This window comes from Nomascus leucogenys, chromosome 13 (assembly GCF_006542625.1).
Source record: "Nomascus leucogenys isolate Asia chromosome 13, Asia_NLE_v1, whole genome shotgun sequence".
Taxonomy (NCBI): Eukaryota; Metazoa; Chordata; class Mammalia; order Primates; family Hylobatidae; genus Nomascus; species Nomascus leucogenys.
Window position 1 is genome coordinate 29,159,822 of NC_044393.1, and position 15,998 is coordinate 29,175,819.

General features: G+C 46.5%; 2 protein-coding genes across 7 annotated transcripts in view; one reads left to right on the plus strand and one right to left on the minus strand.

The window, feature by feature from the left end:
• The window catches only part of ACSS2 (acyl-CoA synthetase short chain family member 2), a 51,188-nt gene extending 40,699 nt beyond the window's left edge, over positions 1-10,489 (minus strand). For both annotated transcript variants that reach the window (XM_003273559.3, XM_003273560.3), the window contains exons 1-2: positions 10,104-10,489; positions 4,278-4,473 (exon numbers count right to left, since the gene is read on the minus strand). In XM_003273559.3, the coding sequence (XP_003273607.1) occupies positions 4,278-4,473; positions 10,104-10,281 (374 nt within the window). In that variant the 5' untranslated portion in view covers positions 10,282-10,489. The remainder of the gene's footprint in view (positions 1-4,277; positions 4,474-10,103) is intronic.
• Positions 10,490-14,044: 3,555 nt separating this feature from the next.
• Positions 14,045-15,998, plus strand: part of GGT7 (gamma-glutamyltransferase 7) — a 28,767-nt gene continuing 26,813 nt past the window's right edge. For 2 of the 5 annotated variants that reach the window (XM_030825877.1, XM_030825879.1), the window contains exon 1: positions 14,052-14,325. In XM_030825877.1, coding sequence (XP_030681737.1) covers positions 14,157-14,325 — 169 coding nt within the window. In that variant the 5' untranslated portion in view covers positions 14,052-14,156. Of the gene's footprint in view, positions 14,326-15,998 lie in introns of all 5 variants that reach the window. The other 3 variants (XR_004032999.1, XR_004032998.1, XM_012511829.2) reach the window with 3 other exon arrangements.

Genomic DNA, 15,998 nt, shown 5'->3' on the forward strand with positions numbered 1-15,998 from the left:
TAAGAGCACCATTTCCTTTGTGGATAATTTCAAGGTCTATACAATGCATGTTCCAAAACAAGAAACGAGCTACAAATGTGGCTTGTTAATGCCACCATAGCTATCTAAATGACGTAAAGTTAAGAAGAAAGCCATAATGTATTTCTATAAGAAGTATATCAATTGGAGCAAATCACGGAAAAGATGTCATTTTTAAAAGCATTAGTAAGAATTACAGCAGAAAGAAGGTGAGCTCCAAGAGGGAGAACTTTGGGAGGAAAAGGAGGACTTCATATGATAGTGAGTTTGGAAAATATTAAATATATGATAAAGGCTTAAATAGTGCAAGAAGAAAAATGGTAAGCAATTATTATTATTATTTTTACTGTTTTTTGAGACAGAGTCTCGCTCTGTCACCCAGGCTGGAGGGCAGCGGTGCGATCTCAGCTCACTGCAACCTCTGCCTCCCAGGTTCATGCGATTCTTCTGTCTCAGCCTCCCAAGTAGCTGGGACTACAGGTGTGCACTACCATGCCCAGCTAATTTTTTTTTTTTTTTTTTTTTTTTTTTGAGACGGAGTCTCGCTCTGTCGCCCAGGCTGGAGTGCAGTGGCACAATCTCGGCTCACTGCAAGCTCCGCCTCCTGGGTTCACGCCATTCTCCTGCCTCAGCCTCTCTGAGTAGCTGGGACTATAGGCGCCCGCCACCACGCCCAGCTAATTTTTTGTATTTTTAGTAGAGACGGGGTTTCACCGTGGTCTCGATCTCCTGACCTCGTGATCCGCCCGCCTCGGCCTCCCAAAGTGCTGGGATTACAAGCGTGAGCCACCGCGCCCGGCCCTAATTTTCTTTTTGTATTTTTAGTAGAGATAAGGTTTCACTATTTTGGCCAGGCTTGTCTTGAACTCCTGACCTCAGGTGATCTGCCTGCCTCGGCCTCCCAAAGTGTTGGGATTACAGGCATGAGCCACTGCGCCCAGCCCAGTAAGCAATTAACTTCAGAGTAAATAAAAATCTGTACATAAAAGGAAATATAACCATAGTATGCTATTCTTATGTAAACTGATTTTAAATTAACTAGAAAACAGCTATAATTATATTGAGAAGAAGAGAGAAGGAAGTTAGAAAGGTATATACGAACTAAATTCTTATCTATCGTAGTAAGAAATCAACACTTTCTTTAAAAATGATGAAAAATAGCAGTATAAGCATATCATTTAAAAATATAGAGGTAACAAAGAGAAGTAACCACATATCCGGCATGTTTGCACTTTACTTTCTTATAATAAAATGCAATTTATTTGTATTTTGCTTTTGCTTTACTATAAACATAAAATAATTAAATAGTAATTGCCTATATGGTACTTGTCTCCTGCCTTTTTACCCCTATATCCATAATGCCTAATGCAGCCCTGAGTATCCAATATCTTTAACAATTGTTGTTGACGCAGTGACCAATGTAAAAATGGAGTGAGGATGTCTTGTTTCTGAGTTACAGAATTTTGCACTGGAAGTAAATTTAGAGATTATTTAATCCAGTGCTTCCCCAATGGGTGTTCCATGGAACACTGCTTCTTGTGATATCAATAGCATGCTGGCAAAAAGTGTTTGGGGCTTAAATAAATTCGGGAAATCCTATATTAAACAAAATTAACCAGGTATCTCTAATGTAGGACACCTTGGAGATTTTACTATGCTAATATACATTGGGAAACTCACACAAAGGCAATTTATTATGTAGTGTTTCTCAGACTCAATCATTTTATGAATTAAGAAGCCCCCTACTAATATCTCCAGTAATTAGCGGTTCCTGAAGCATTCTTTGGAAAACACTGATCTAGTCTACTCCTCTCATTTTACAGATGGGGAAAGAGAGGCTCTCCAGAGCCTGTTCAGGTAAGGGTGGTAGGTGAACTGGTGGCTCTAGAAAGAAAGGCCTCAGGATTCTGGAAAACTCTCCAGTGATTGAAAACTCTGGCCTGTGTATTCTGTTTTCCATTAGGCACCTGAGTTCTTTCAAACCAGGGAACAAATTCAGATACAAGCATTTCCTTTTAAGATCTTTTTTTTCCTCTTTTTATTTTTCTTATTTTATTATTATTATTATTACTTTTTGAGACAGGGTCTTGCTCTGTTGCCCAGGCTGGAGTACAGTGGTGTGATCTCTGCTCACTGCAACCTCTGCCTCCTGGGCTCAAGCAATCCTCCCACCACAGCCTTTCAAGTAGCTGGGACTACAGGCGTGCACCACCATGCCCAGCTAATTTTTGTCTTTTATGTAGAGAGGGAGTTTTGCCATGTTGCCCAGGCTGGTCTCGAACTCCTGAGCTCGAGCAATCCACCTGCCTTGGCCTCCCAAAGTGCTGGGATTACAGGCGTGAGTCACCATGCCCAGCCTATTTCTTTCTTTTTTGTGAAATAGAGATGGGGTCTCACTGTGTTGCCCAGGCTGGTCTCAAACTCCTAAGCTCAAGCAACCCTCTTGCCTCAGCCTCCCAAAGTGCTGAGATTACCGGCATGAGCCACCAAGCCCGGCCTCCTTTGAAGATCTTTAAAGGTTTTCTGATCTTTAAAGAGCCTGGGAAATGAGCCCAAGTGTTGGGTGGAGCTCAAGCATAAAGCTCTAGAGCAGAAGCTAAAGAGAGTCTCAACAGACACAATGGACAGTGAATTTCAGTGACAAAGTGGCCCCCAACTAAGCAATGGTAATATAATAATAGACCACTCACACCTATACAGTGTTTTCCAATAAACAAATAAGTGCTTTTACAACGTTATCTCATTTGATTCTTACAACAATCTAGTGAGAAAATCAAGGGTAGAATTATTATCCCCATTTTATGGAAGAGGAAACTGACTCTTAGTTAAATGCCTTGTCTGTGATTATACAACATGTTAAGGCAGAGTTGAAAGGAGAACCTAAATTTCTTGTCTCTCAGATTAAGGCTCTTCTCAATATATCACACATACTGGGCAAAGATATTGAGTCAGTTTCAATTTAACTCTCCCATGAAGCATCCAAGCTGCTCCTACTGGCTAGCTTAACTAGTTAATCAGGCCAGACATGGTGGCTCACGCTAATCCCAGCACTTTGGGAGGCCAAGACAGGTGGATGGCTTGAGTTCAGGAGTTCGAGAACAGCCTGGACAACATGGTGAAACCCCATCATTACAAAAAATACTAAATACAAAATACAAAAATTAGCCAAACGTGGTGGTGCATGCCTACTTAGGAGGCTGAGGTGGGAGGATTGCTTGAGCAGGGGAGGCAGGGCAGAGGTTGCAGTAAGCCAAGATCATGCCGCTGCACTCCAGCCTGGGCAACAGAGGAAGATCCTGTCTCCAAAAAACAAAACAAAACAAAACAAAAACAATAGATCAACTCTGAGTGCTCATAGATTGTGGCAGAAGCAACACCCCAATTATTGGAATTTCAAAGTCCTATTTGGATTCGGTATAGTAGTATCTCCTAGACAGCTAAATTCCTGGGAGAAGCAGTCTTAGAAATTTCCTGCTGGGGAGGCTGCATGGCTTGTGGTACAAGCAAGGAGTCAGGCACACTTGAATTTGAATCCTGGCTCTACCACTTATTCACTCTATGACCTTATTCACTATATAACCCTTCAATGCTTCATTTGTTCACCTATAAAATGAAACTAAGAATTCCTATTTTACAAAGCTGTTGAGAGGCCAAGGTAAGGAATTAGAGGAGTAATAGAGTGTCATGGTTGTGTGTAAGCTCTGTAATTATACTGCCTAGGTTTGAATCTCAGCCTTGCTTCTAACCAGTTGTTTCACTTCAGATATGTCACTTCTCAGAATTTCAGTTTTCACCTATGTAAAATGAGGAAAACAAATAGTGCTTTCACAATTATTATAAGTATCAAAGGAGATAATATTTGTTAAGCACTTAAGCATAGTTTCTGGCACACAGCTCTGTAAAAGATAATGATAATGGTAGTGGTAGTAGTGGTGGTGAAAAACCCAGCACTATTTGTCTTCCAAAGCAAGAATGAGGAAGAAAGCTACTCAGTCCTGTTCTCTTCCATTTGCCAATGCCCTTTCTCCCTCTTCAACTGCAAAGCCAAGAACACTAGACTAGAAGTCAGGACACTTGGCTTTGAACGTCAGCTCTGTCACATACTAGTTACGTGATCTGAAGGAAGTCATGTAACTTCCTTGAGGTATTTTTCCTCACTGAGACATTAAATTGATGACACTTTGCTTACTCTACTGGGTTGTTGTAAGTATCAAATGAGTGTTTTTATCTGCCACCAAATATAAGATAGATATTTTTACCAGTAAAAAGCAACTTTATCTCCAAGCTTCTTCTCGTGGACATTTCGATCCAGTACATTATAGCAGATGTTGGTAGTTGCTCCTTTCATCCACTCAATGAAGATTTTCCCTTTAGTCACATCAAAGTTGTACCGAAGGAATGGGCCAGGGCATGGAGTCTTCCAGTAAAATTCCTTGGCAATGTCTCCCCAGAATTCTGCAACAGAAATGGAAGCCCAGATATCATTAATCTTCTCAGACATATTTAGCCTCAGAAGGCTTACCAGTCTATACACAGGACCAAATTATAACTTCCTTGCCCTAGGACCCACCACCTGGGTCCCTTCTTTACCTGTCTAATCTTAGCACCCACCACTCTTTCTTTTTTTTTTTTTTTTTTTGAGTGAGATGGAGTCTCACTGTGACACGTAGGCTGGAGTGCAGTGGCATGATCTCGTCTCACCACAACCTCTGCCTCCCCGGTTCAAGCAATTCTTCTGCCTCAGCCTCCCGAGTAGCCGGGACTACAGGTGCATGCCACCATGCCTGGCTAATTTTTGTATTTTTAGTAGAGATAGGGTTTCACTATGTTGGCTAGGCTGGTCTCGAACTCCTGACCTCGTGATCCACCCACCTCGGCCTCCCAAGTGCTGGGATTATAGGCATGAGCCACCACTCCTGGCCAGCAGCCACCACTCTTCTAACCCATCTTCTATTCTCTTGGGCTGAATCTTGACTCAAATTCTTCCTCCTGTCCTCAAGACTGCCTACTCATTTTTTACTATCTATTAAAATCAGAGCCACCTAGTACTAGCACAATGCCTAGCACACAATAGGCAATCAGTAATTTTTTGTTGCTGTTGCCCAGGCTTGTCTTGAACTCCTGGACTCAGCTATCTTCCTGCCTCAGCCTCCCAAGAAGCTGGGATTATAGGTACACACCACTGAGTTCTGCTGAAATCAAGTACAATTTTTTTCACCATCTATCTAACTAGAAAGTAAATTTTTTAATGAAGTAATTAGTGAAAGGAAAAAATTCTTTACCCACAGAACCTTCCATGACCAACTCTTTCTTCTCTTAATTCGTACATTCTCTCTCAGCAATTATATATTGAGCATCTCCTTCTCCAGCTTCTGCTTGTGTAAATGTTATTCACTATGTGCCAAATGTTTCTTTAAGCTTTTCATATGTATTATCTCATTTAATCCTTACCACAACTCTAGGAGGGAGCCTTTTCTCATTTTATAAACTTGAAAATCAAGGCTCAGAGAGGTTGAATAACTTGTATAAGGTTACACAATTACGAAGTCAAGATTTAAACCTCCTTGAGACATTTTTGCTAAAATCTGAAAGATGAATAGAAGTTTTTCTCCACTCCCATATGAAAAAAAGAGACTACTGTGGGATGAGAGAGAACCAAGGGTATATGTTAGGAGGAACTCCTTGAGGCTAAAACATTGAGAATAAGGGAAAGAATAGCAGGAATTGATGCATAAACTGGGCAAATCATGCAATTCTGTGTATAATAAGGAATTTGGTATATATCCCAAGAGCAATGAAAATTCATTGAAGGGTTTTAAGCAAGAGTGACAGGATCAAATTTACATCCTTAAAATATCTGCCTGGCTATTCTGCAGAAAATGTACTCAACAGGTAAAACATATGAATGCAGAGAATTTAGGATAGTCTGAGTACTGAATCAAGAGTTGGAGGATGCCGGGCACTGTGGCTCACGCCTGTAATCCTAGCACTTTGGGAGGCCAAGGCGGGCAGATCACTTGAAATTAGGAGTTCGAGACCAGCCTGGCCAACATGGTGAAACCCTGTCTCTACTAAAAATAGAAAAAAAAAAAAAAAAAAAAAAAAAGCCAGGTGTGGTAGCAGGTGCCTGTAATCCCAGCTACTCAAGAGTGTGAGGCAGGAGAATCGCTTGAACCTGGGAGGTGGAGGCTGCAGTGAGCTGAGATTGCACCACGGTACTCCAGCCTAGGCAACAGAACAAGACTCTGTCTCAAAAAAAAAAAAAAAAAAAAAGTTGGAGGAAAGAGAAGCAATTAGAACCATAACAATGGAAGTAACCTTACAGATTATCACTCCCTCATTTCATTTCATAAGAAATAAAATTCACAGAAGCTAAGTCATTTGTTTCAGGTTATACAATTTAGAGTTTATACAATCTAGTTGGAGAGATAAGATTAACACATGAAATATTTTTTAATGTACAAGACAGAATATAATCAAAAGCTAAATCACATAGTATACAACCTTGTAATGTATTAAAGAAATCCAAATTAAATCAACCCCAAGGTGCCATTATATACCTAGAAAACTAGTAAAAATTTAAAAAAATTATTAAGCCCAATGTCTGGGTGGCCCTGGGAAAACAGATACTCTTACACAATAATGGCATTGTAAGAAATTGGCACAGTCTTATTAGATAGCAAGGCAACGCATGACAAGAGCCATAAAACTTTTTTTTTTTTAGCTTGGTGTCTCGCTCTTTGTCACCCAGGCTGGAGTGCAGTGGCATGATCTCAGCTCACTGTAACCTCCATCTCCCTGGCTCAAGTGATCGCCCCATCTCAGCTGCGCCCCCTCCCCCTCCAGTAGCTGGAACTACAAGCGCACATTGTTTGTTTTGTAGAAACGGGGTTTGGCCACGGGTTTGGCCATATAACCCAGGCTGGTCTCAAACTCCTAAGTTCAAGCTTTAGGAGCCCACCTTGCCCTCCCAAAGTGCTGGGATTACAGGTGTGGGCCACCACGCCTAGCCCATAAAACTTTTTATACCCTTTTCTCTGCTATCTCAACTATAGGGAATAGACTTCAAGAAAATAATCACAAAGAAAAAAAGTGATTAGTAAAGAGATGTTTATAGCAACACTATAATAGTGAAACTGGAAACAACTCAATAGCCCAACAATAACTGATGAAAACTAGTAATACAAGTAGTAATACTATAGAATAATAAATGGCCATTAAAGAGAAAGCAAATGAGAGCTAGTATTTAGTAAATGCCATTCATGTATCAGGGACTGGACTAATCTCATTTAATCTTTATGATATTATGGTCTTACAAAGTATACATTAATTATCCTAATTTTATAGATGAGAAAACTGAAGCTCAGGAAGCACAGGAAACTCTGCCAAGGACCACACACTAATAACGAGAATACAAATACTCGAAAATATTTTCAAGTGATAATAGTAGGCACATAGTATATAAAACTATTTATAAACCACATTTAAGTCCATCAACAAGGAATGAAGAAAGCTGAGGTGTTTTTGTTTTTGTTTTGAGACAAGGTCTCGCCGTGTCGCCCAGGCTGGAGTGCAGTGGCACAATCTTGGCTCACTGCAACCTCCGTCCCCCAGGTTCAAGCAATTCTCATGTCTTAGCCTCCTGAGTAGCAGGATTACAGACGTGCATCACCATGTTTGGCTACAAAACTGAATTTAATGCACACTTAGTTTTTCTGGGGTTTTTTTTGGGTAGGGTGTGTGTGTGTGTGTGTGTGAGAGAGAATCTGGATGAGTGGCATAGATTCTAAGTACTAAAGATACTCAGAAGAGGAAAAAGGAGAGCATAAATTGGGATGATCAGGGAATGCTCTGTTGGAACTGGTGGAGTTTGACTAGGTAGAGAGAAGCAGAAGGAAATGAACAAAGGCAAGAAGGTGGGAATAAGTGTGTATCCAGGATATCAAGGAGAATGATCAATCTAGAATGAGGGGAGTGGTAGCAAGTAGTGGGAGATAAGGATAGAGAGGCAGGGTGGAGCTAGATTATCTGGAGGTCTTAAAAGAAAAGCAGAATTTTAATTAGAAACTGCCAGAAACAGGGAACTATTGAAAGTTTTTGCAGTGACATATGAAAGCATATTTCCATAATATCAATCTAATGGTGTCTTAATAAATCTACTGGAAAGACTGAAGTTGGTGAAACTAGGCAAGAGAGGACAAATTAGGAGGCTGCTTCCCTGGTAGAAATTCTGTATTTGACGGAATTTGGTGAAATACATTCTGTGGGGTCATGGAAGAGGAATAGCATTGCTATTAGGATATGGATTCTGCAGTCAAACTGTCTTGGTTCAAATCCCAACTCCACCACTCTACACTTGATTGAATCCTGTCTTGCATTACTTGGTAACTGCTTGATTTATATTGTATCAGACTAACTACTATTTATTGAATGTGTACTGTGCATTAGGCATGTTATAGTGCACACTTATTACACACTTTAGACCTCATACAAACCCATTAGGCAAGTATTACTAGTCCTATCTTATAGATGGAAGAAAAGGAATCTCAGACAGGCTTAAACATTTGCCTAAGACCCCACAGTAAATGAGCAGCAGAGCCAGGGTCTAAATCTAGATTTTTCTGGATTTGATTCCTGGCCCATGCTTGTCCCACAACCAAACATCATGCTGCCTCCCAATGGGGGTGCAATTTTGACTCCTTGGCTAGGCATGGTAGCTCATGCACATGTAATCCCAGCAATTTGGGAGGCCAAGGCAGGAGGAAAGCCTGAGGCCAGGAGTTCAAGACCAGCCTGGGCAACGTGGCAAAACCTCTTCTCTCCAAAACATACAAAAAATTAGCTGGGTGTCATGGCGTCTGCCTGTAGTCTCAGCTACCCAGGAGGCTGAAGCAGAAAGATCGCATGAGCCCAGGAGTTGGAGGCTATAGTGAGCCTAGAACGGGCCACTGCACTCCAGCATGGGTGACAGAGCAACACCTTGTCTCAAAACAAACAAACTATCTATCTATCTATCTATCTATCTATCTATCTATCTATCTTTTACCCAGACTGAGGGCAAGGGTCGGGGGATTTTCCTTATACTTTTTTTTTTTTTTTTTTTTTTTGAGACGAAGTCTTGCTCTATCGCCCAGGCTGGAGTGCAGTGGCGCCATCTTGTTTCACTGCAACCTCTGCCTCCTGGGTTCAAGCAATTCTCCTGTCTCAGCCTCTCAAGTAGCTGGGATTACAGATGCCCGCCACCACACCCGGCTAATTTTTGTATTTTTAGTAGAGACGGGGGTTTCACCATGTTGGCCAGGCTGGTCTCGAACTCTTGACCTCAAGTGATCCGCCTGCCTAGGCCTCCCAAAGTGCTGGGATTACAGGCGTGAGCCACTGCTCCTGGCCGATTTTCCTCATCCATTTTAACAGACATAGAACCATCTATCAGAACTTCTGAATTATTATTAATACAATCCCAGCCCAAGTTTAAAAAAAATAAATAAAACAACTTGACATTGTAGTAACTCGTTCAGTCTTATACCGCGTAATTTCCATTGGGATGTCCGATATACTAAAAATAGATCGGAGGCTCCATTACTAATCTGAGGACCCCAAGATGGGAACCAGACCCGTTATTGCCCTCAACAGTTCACAGGTTAAAGGTCTCAGGAGGCAGTGGCTGAGCTGGTGTGAAAGGGAAGCAAAGAAAGATCTATTCGTGGCCCTCCTCCCTTCAAGGCTCCCATCGCCCTTCAGAGACCCTCTTTTCGCCTCAGGAACTCCCCTTCTCTTCCCATGAAACTTTCACTCTCCTGGCCGACCTCCCCGTCCCAATCCCAAGGAACCTCACTTCTTCCCTCAAGGAATTCCGCATCTCCTCGCAAAAACCCACATCTCCCCCAAGGACCCTCCAAGTCTCCAGGGAACTCCCCAGCTCCCATGGAACCTTCGTCTCCTCCCGGAATCCCTTTTCCATTTTCAAAGAACCGCAATTCTTCCTTCACAGAACCTCCATCTCCTCACGGACCCCTCAGCTTCCCAAGGGAGCCCCCACTCTTCTCCTCACTGACATCCCCAGGCCCGCCCGGGCCGGGCCTCACCCCGCGGCTCCTCCACGGAGCGCCGGTGCAGCTCGCGGTAGCGCTGCAGCGAGGGGACGTGCGCGGAGCGGCTGACCTCGGGCGGTGGAGACCAACTCCGCGCCCAGCCTCCGGCTCCAGCTTCCTCCTGGCCCCGGCTCCTGCTGCCGCTCCGGCCCCGCTCCTCAGGAAGCCCCATCACTTCAAGTTCCTAGAACCGTGGCCGCCTTTGCGGTCGCGGCGGGTGCCGGCACTGCGAAAACAGGCCGAACTAGAGGCGGGTCCTCCGGAGAGGGGCGGGGCCGGGCAAGTTGGGGCGTGGCTTAGTCTGGCGGGTGGGCGGTGCCAGAGGGGGCGGGGCCAAGCCTGGTTGGGGAGGGATCGAGGTTAGCAAGGACAGAAATACTGAAAGGAAAAGTCGAGGGATAGGGGCGGAGCTGACTTGCCGGAAGGAGTGACACTGTCGAGTGAAAGCAGAAGGGGCGGGGCCGGGTGTGACAAGGGAGAGGGTGGAACCGTGGAGTGCCAAGGAGGGGCGGGGCCAGGCGGGACAGGAGAGGAGGTGGGCCCATGGAGTGATGGGGAGTAACCCGGCTGGTTGTGACAGGAGAGGAGGCACAGCCATGGAGTGACCAGAGTGGGGTGGGGTCTTGCAGTGACAGATAAGGGGTTGGGTTAGGGCAGGGATCGAAAGGGAAAGGGATGGACTAAGGAGAGGAGTTGAGTAAGGTTCATCGCAGAGCCGCCCCGTGGTCTGATTGCACAGTCCTGACTATCACCCCATTGAGTTGGAAAACCATCTGGCGTAGGGTCCCTTCCAGGTGACACCCTTCCCTCCAGGTCCCCCCTCTCTGAGCCACACCCACATTCCCGTCCTCCGGAAAAACTTCTCCCATGACCTTGAGGGCATGCTCTGGCGACAGTACCCCCTCTCTGCTCACCCTGGAACCAGCTCAGATTTTCTCCCTCTTATGAGGACATGTCTTCAATCTCCTTGCCTTCACAAATCTCCATCCAGATCTAAAGTACAAGACTCAATAAGTGAAGACTAGGAGACACCTTCAGGTTTTTTATAATAAACCCACCTCCTAATTGCACAAATGGCAAACCCAGGAAAGGGAAGGAACTGGTGCAAAGTCAGAGAGCAAATAACGACCAAGTTAAGGCCAAAGCTAGGTTCTTTGACTCCAAATTTGGTTTTACTTCCTCATCAGGCTTGAAGCTAAGGCTTGTAAAATATCAAAGTCTGTGCAAATAGGAAAAATCATTCACATTATCTTTTTTTGTTGTTGTTTTTGTTTTGAGACTGTCTCTCACTCTGTCGCCCAGGCTGGAGTGCAATGGCACGATCTCAGCTCACTGCAACCTCTGCCTCCTGGAGTCAAGCAATTCTCCTGCCTCAGCCTCCCAAGTAGCTGGAATTACAGGTGCACACCACCACGCCCAGCTAATTTTTGTATTTTTAGTCGAGATGGGATTTCACCATATTGTCCAGGCTGGTCTTGAACTCCTGACCTCAGGTGATCTGCCTGCCTTGGGCTCCCAAAGTGCTAGGATTACAGGCATGAGCCACCATGCCCGGCCCACATTCTCTTCTTTCCTTCACAATCTCTTTACTTCACCAAGGGACACCCCCACCACCACCACTGCAACCTGGGCTTAATTACCTCTAGCTTCCCTCTAGCCCCTCCACTGCAGAAAGAAGTCAGGCAGGACCCTCCTCCATCTCTCACCTGCACTCACCACGAAGGGCCCAACTCACCATCATTCCACAGACTGGCTGTCAAGGCAGGAAGGATTCTTAAATATCTAACTCCGAGAGTGATTCTGAGGCCTGAAGCAGGCAGCTCCCACCTCCTGAAGCCTACACAGGCCTTGCGACCCCATCTAGCCCAGCCTCCCTTCCCAGCTACTTCCCTGCTCTTTGCCCAGCTGACCGTAAACCTTGCACACCCTAAGCTTAAAAAAAAAAGCTTTCTATGGGAGACCAAGAGTCTGCCCAATCTTGAAGAGGGTGGGAATCTCAGGGCCCACTGAAGGAGTACAGACCTCTTGGAGTGGACATGGACCCCACCAAAGGGTCAGATACTTTCATTAAGGAGATATCCACTGCACCGAAGGGACACACACTTCACTGACAGTACATGGACTCCACTAAGGGAGCACAGATGTTGCTGGGAGTTCTCAGATCTGACTGAAGGGCCCTGGGCCCTGCTAATAGGATGGCATTGAAGGGCACTTACCCTAGTGAGGAGACACGGATTTCCCCTGGGAGATAGAGAGGATATAGACTTTACTAAGGAGACACGGAACCTACCAGAGGACTCAAACTCCACTGAGGAGCTGCCAGCTACACTGTGGGAGTGGACATCACTGATAAGGTGCAGACCTCATCGAGTGGGGAAAGGTCCCACTGGAGGGATTAGACCTCAGGGTAGTGTAATAGACCCTACAAACATCACTGAGGAGATAAGAACTCTCTGGGGGTGGGGAGAGCCACACACAGTGGGTACACGTTTCGGTGATAGACTGTTACCCTCCCTGGGCACTCTTACCACACAGCTCTGAGTAGCCCTCTCCTTCCTATCCTCTCTCCCAAGTCCTACTCCCAAACCCCAGAGCTGTTCCCGACACACTGCTTCCCCCTCCTGTCTGTAGTTGCTACTGCAGCTGCTGTGCATATAGTAGATTTTTCAAGCACTTCAGGCCATCCCTGAGACTGGTCTGGGGTTGGGAAGAGAAAGGATGTGTGTATAGAGGCTTCACCAGCATCCCCTCTCTTCCTGTGGACTTCACAATGAAAGTTTGGACCAGAGACCTCGTAAGAGAAGGAACCTCCCTCATCCTTGGATATGGAGAAGTAGTACAAGCTGTAGTGTGGTTGGAATTTCTGAGTGGAGAGAGGATGGATGGGTTTGGAGGGAATGAATCTACCAGATTAAGGCAATGATGATGATGATGATGATGATGATGATGGTGATGATGATGAGGCCATTTATTGAGTAGGTGCCAAGCCCTGTACTAATCGCTTTCCATTCTGTTACTTAATCCTCATGACAACCCTCTAAAATGGGTACTATTATTCTTTCCATTTCACAGATGGGGAAACTGATAGAGAAACTAATTTTCTTGCCCAAGATTACACAGTGTTTGAGCGGTGGCAGAATAGAACCCAGACATCCAGACTATGGAGACCTATTCCCCACCTTGCCCCACTCCTGCCCTACCATCACTACCACCACTCCTTCTTTCTCAAAGTGTCCTTTCCGGAACCACATAAAAAATTCTTAAAATGATGGTAAATATTCAGGTTCCAAGGACCTCATCCCAGCCTACTGAATCATGATCTCTGGAGAGGAATCTGGAGATCCGCTTTCAAAGATTCTAACACACACTCAAGTTTGAGAATGCGGTTGAAAGAGGAGTTAGAAGTATCGGGGTGCGGGAAGGGATCTGAGGTCAGAGGAGGGATCTGTTGTCCAAAGAGGGGCCTGCAGTCAAAGAGGCCTGGGGATGAAGCATGGGCTGGGGTTTTCAAAAGGGTTTGGGGGTGAAGACAGAGTCTGAAGTCGAAAAAGAGGTCTAAGGTCGGGGGAGGAGTCTAAAATCGGAGGAGGAGGATCTCGGAGTTTAAGGAGGGGTCTGGGGTCCGAGGAGTTTGGGGTCAGAGACGGGATCTGGGGTCGAGAGGGATTTGCGGTCAGTGAAAGGGTCTGGGGCCCGAAAAGGAAGCCTGGGATTTGAGGAGGACACTAGCTGGATTCAGACTGGAAGGGGGAAGGGGTTTGGTCCCTGAGCTGCGTAAAGTGCAGAGCCACTGAAGTCTCGCTTGCCCCGCGCTCTCCCCTCGACCCTGTGCTGCCTTCCTGGCTGTCCATCTAGGCGCACCTGTGTGCCAGCTGCAGGCTGACAGCGCTGAGCAGGCGGGGGCGAGTCAGACCGGGACATGGCCGAGGGCGGGGAGAGGCTCCCCCTCCCGGCTGTCCCGAAGCTCAGGCCCCGCCCTCCGCCCTCCCACTCCCCTGCTGCAGCCACTTCCGGCAGGCGCTGCGCTGCTGGGGGGCGCGGGTGAGGATGGCGGCGGAGAACGAGGCCAGCCAGGAGAGCGCCCTGGGCGCCTACTCGCCAGTGGACTACATGAGCATCACCAGCTTCCCGCGGCTGCCCGAGGACGAGCCGGCGCCCGCGGCCCCGCTGAGGGGCCGCAAGGACGAGGACGCCTTTCTGGGAGACCCCGACACCGGTGAGGCCCGCTGACCCCGTCCCTGCCCTGCCTTGGGAAGTCCCCGGCCTTCCTTCTTCTGTGTCGAGCATCCATCTCCAGCTCCATCCCCTTAATTCATCCCCATCTTCTTGGACCTCTCCGTTCTTCTCCCTTGTCTCTGTTAATTATTTGGTGGGGAAGGGGGTGCATTTCTGCCTTAGAGGCGTAGGATGCGACAACGGAGAGGATGCTGGGGACTGCAGCAGAAGGCATTGGGCTTACCTTCTGGGAAGAACCAACTAACGATGAAGGAATGTTGGAGGGGAGATCCTAAGGAACCGCTGTGATCACCCAGAAGAGGCCTTTCTCTAGCTACAGAGGACAGGATAGGAGAAACCAAGTCAGAGACTGCAGCAAGAGGGATCCAATCTATGCCTTAAGAGAAGTTCCCCACAGCCAGGGATTGTGGGAAGCAGAGGGTCTGGGAGAAGCGGAGAATCTCTTCATGTCTAGGGAGGGGTAAAGAGAATATGATTCCCCTCTGCTGGGTATTGGGAGACGGAGGCATGGACTGCATGACCTCTCAAAGTCCTTGGGGACTAGAACGCCTTCACTCTCCTGTGGATTACCCCACCCCTCCCTGAGCCATGGATCTGGCCGGGGTATTGGTAAGGTACTCTGCTCCCTAGGAAGCAGTCTCCAGAATTTTACTGGGTTCCCCTCAGCCCTCTGCTGGAATTGTGAGAAGTGGGGGTAAGAGAGGGAGGAGACAGGGATTGGAAGAGACCTGGGGGCAAAGAGCTCTCTTTGCATTCCTTCCCTGCTGCTCTTCCTCCTAGCCCTGTGGCCCAGCTCCATCCTCCCCTCCATTCTTCATCCTTCATCCCCCATCCCTGTGTCCCTGCACGTCACTTCCTGGCATTAGAGCATCCTTCTACCTCACTCTCGCTTCCTCGCAGTGCCTGCACTTGAGCCTTGTCTCTTACCAGCTTGGCAGATATTGCTTTTCCAGCTTGGCCCCTCCGTAGCTGCTCCCAGTCTGAGAGCCCCAAATTCTCTCCTCCTCTACACTTTCTGGTCCTCTGGCCCTGACCAGCAGCCCTTGCCAACCTGACTGGACTGCACTCTATATGGGGCGGGGGTGAGGAGATAATGAAGATGGGGTTTAGAGGTTTATGGGCCTCAAATGTCAGGGCTGCAGATCAAAACTTATCTTCCAAAGGGAGTGGAATCAGGAGGTAGCAGGGAGAGGAGTGGGAAGATGTGTCGTGATGGATATCAGCCTGAAGCTAGGCCTTCAGTAGTCGGGAGTGAGGTTTCTGGTCCTAATACAGCCCTGACTCACCAAGCGACAATGGGCACACCTACCCTGTCCTGGCCTTAGTTTCCTCTTCCAGCTCAACAGAGAATGCCTGTCTCTCTTGACCTAGAGATTGGAACTGCCTGACATGTTTTCTTCTGGCCCTCTGTAAATGTCTTAGCATTTACCAAAATCTGTGATTATTTATTTGTGCAATTATCTGATTACTCCCTGTCTGTAAGCCCCATGAGGGCAGGGATCATGATTGTTTTGTTCATTCTCCTTTATCCAGCATCAGGACCTTGTCCCTAGGCTGGGTGCGGTGGCTCACGCCTGAGGTGGGTGGATCACTTGAGGTCAGGAGTTCAAGACCAGTCTGGCCAACATGGTGAAACCCCATCTCTACTAAAAA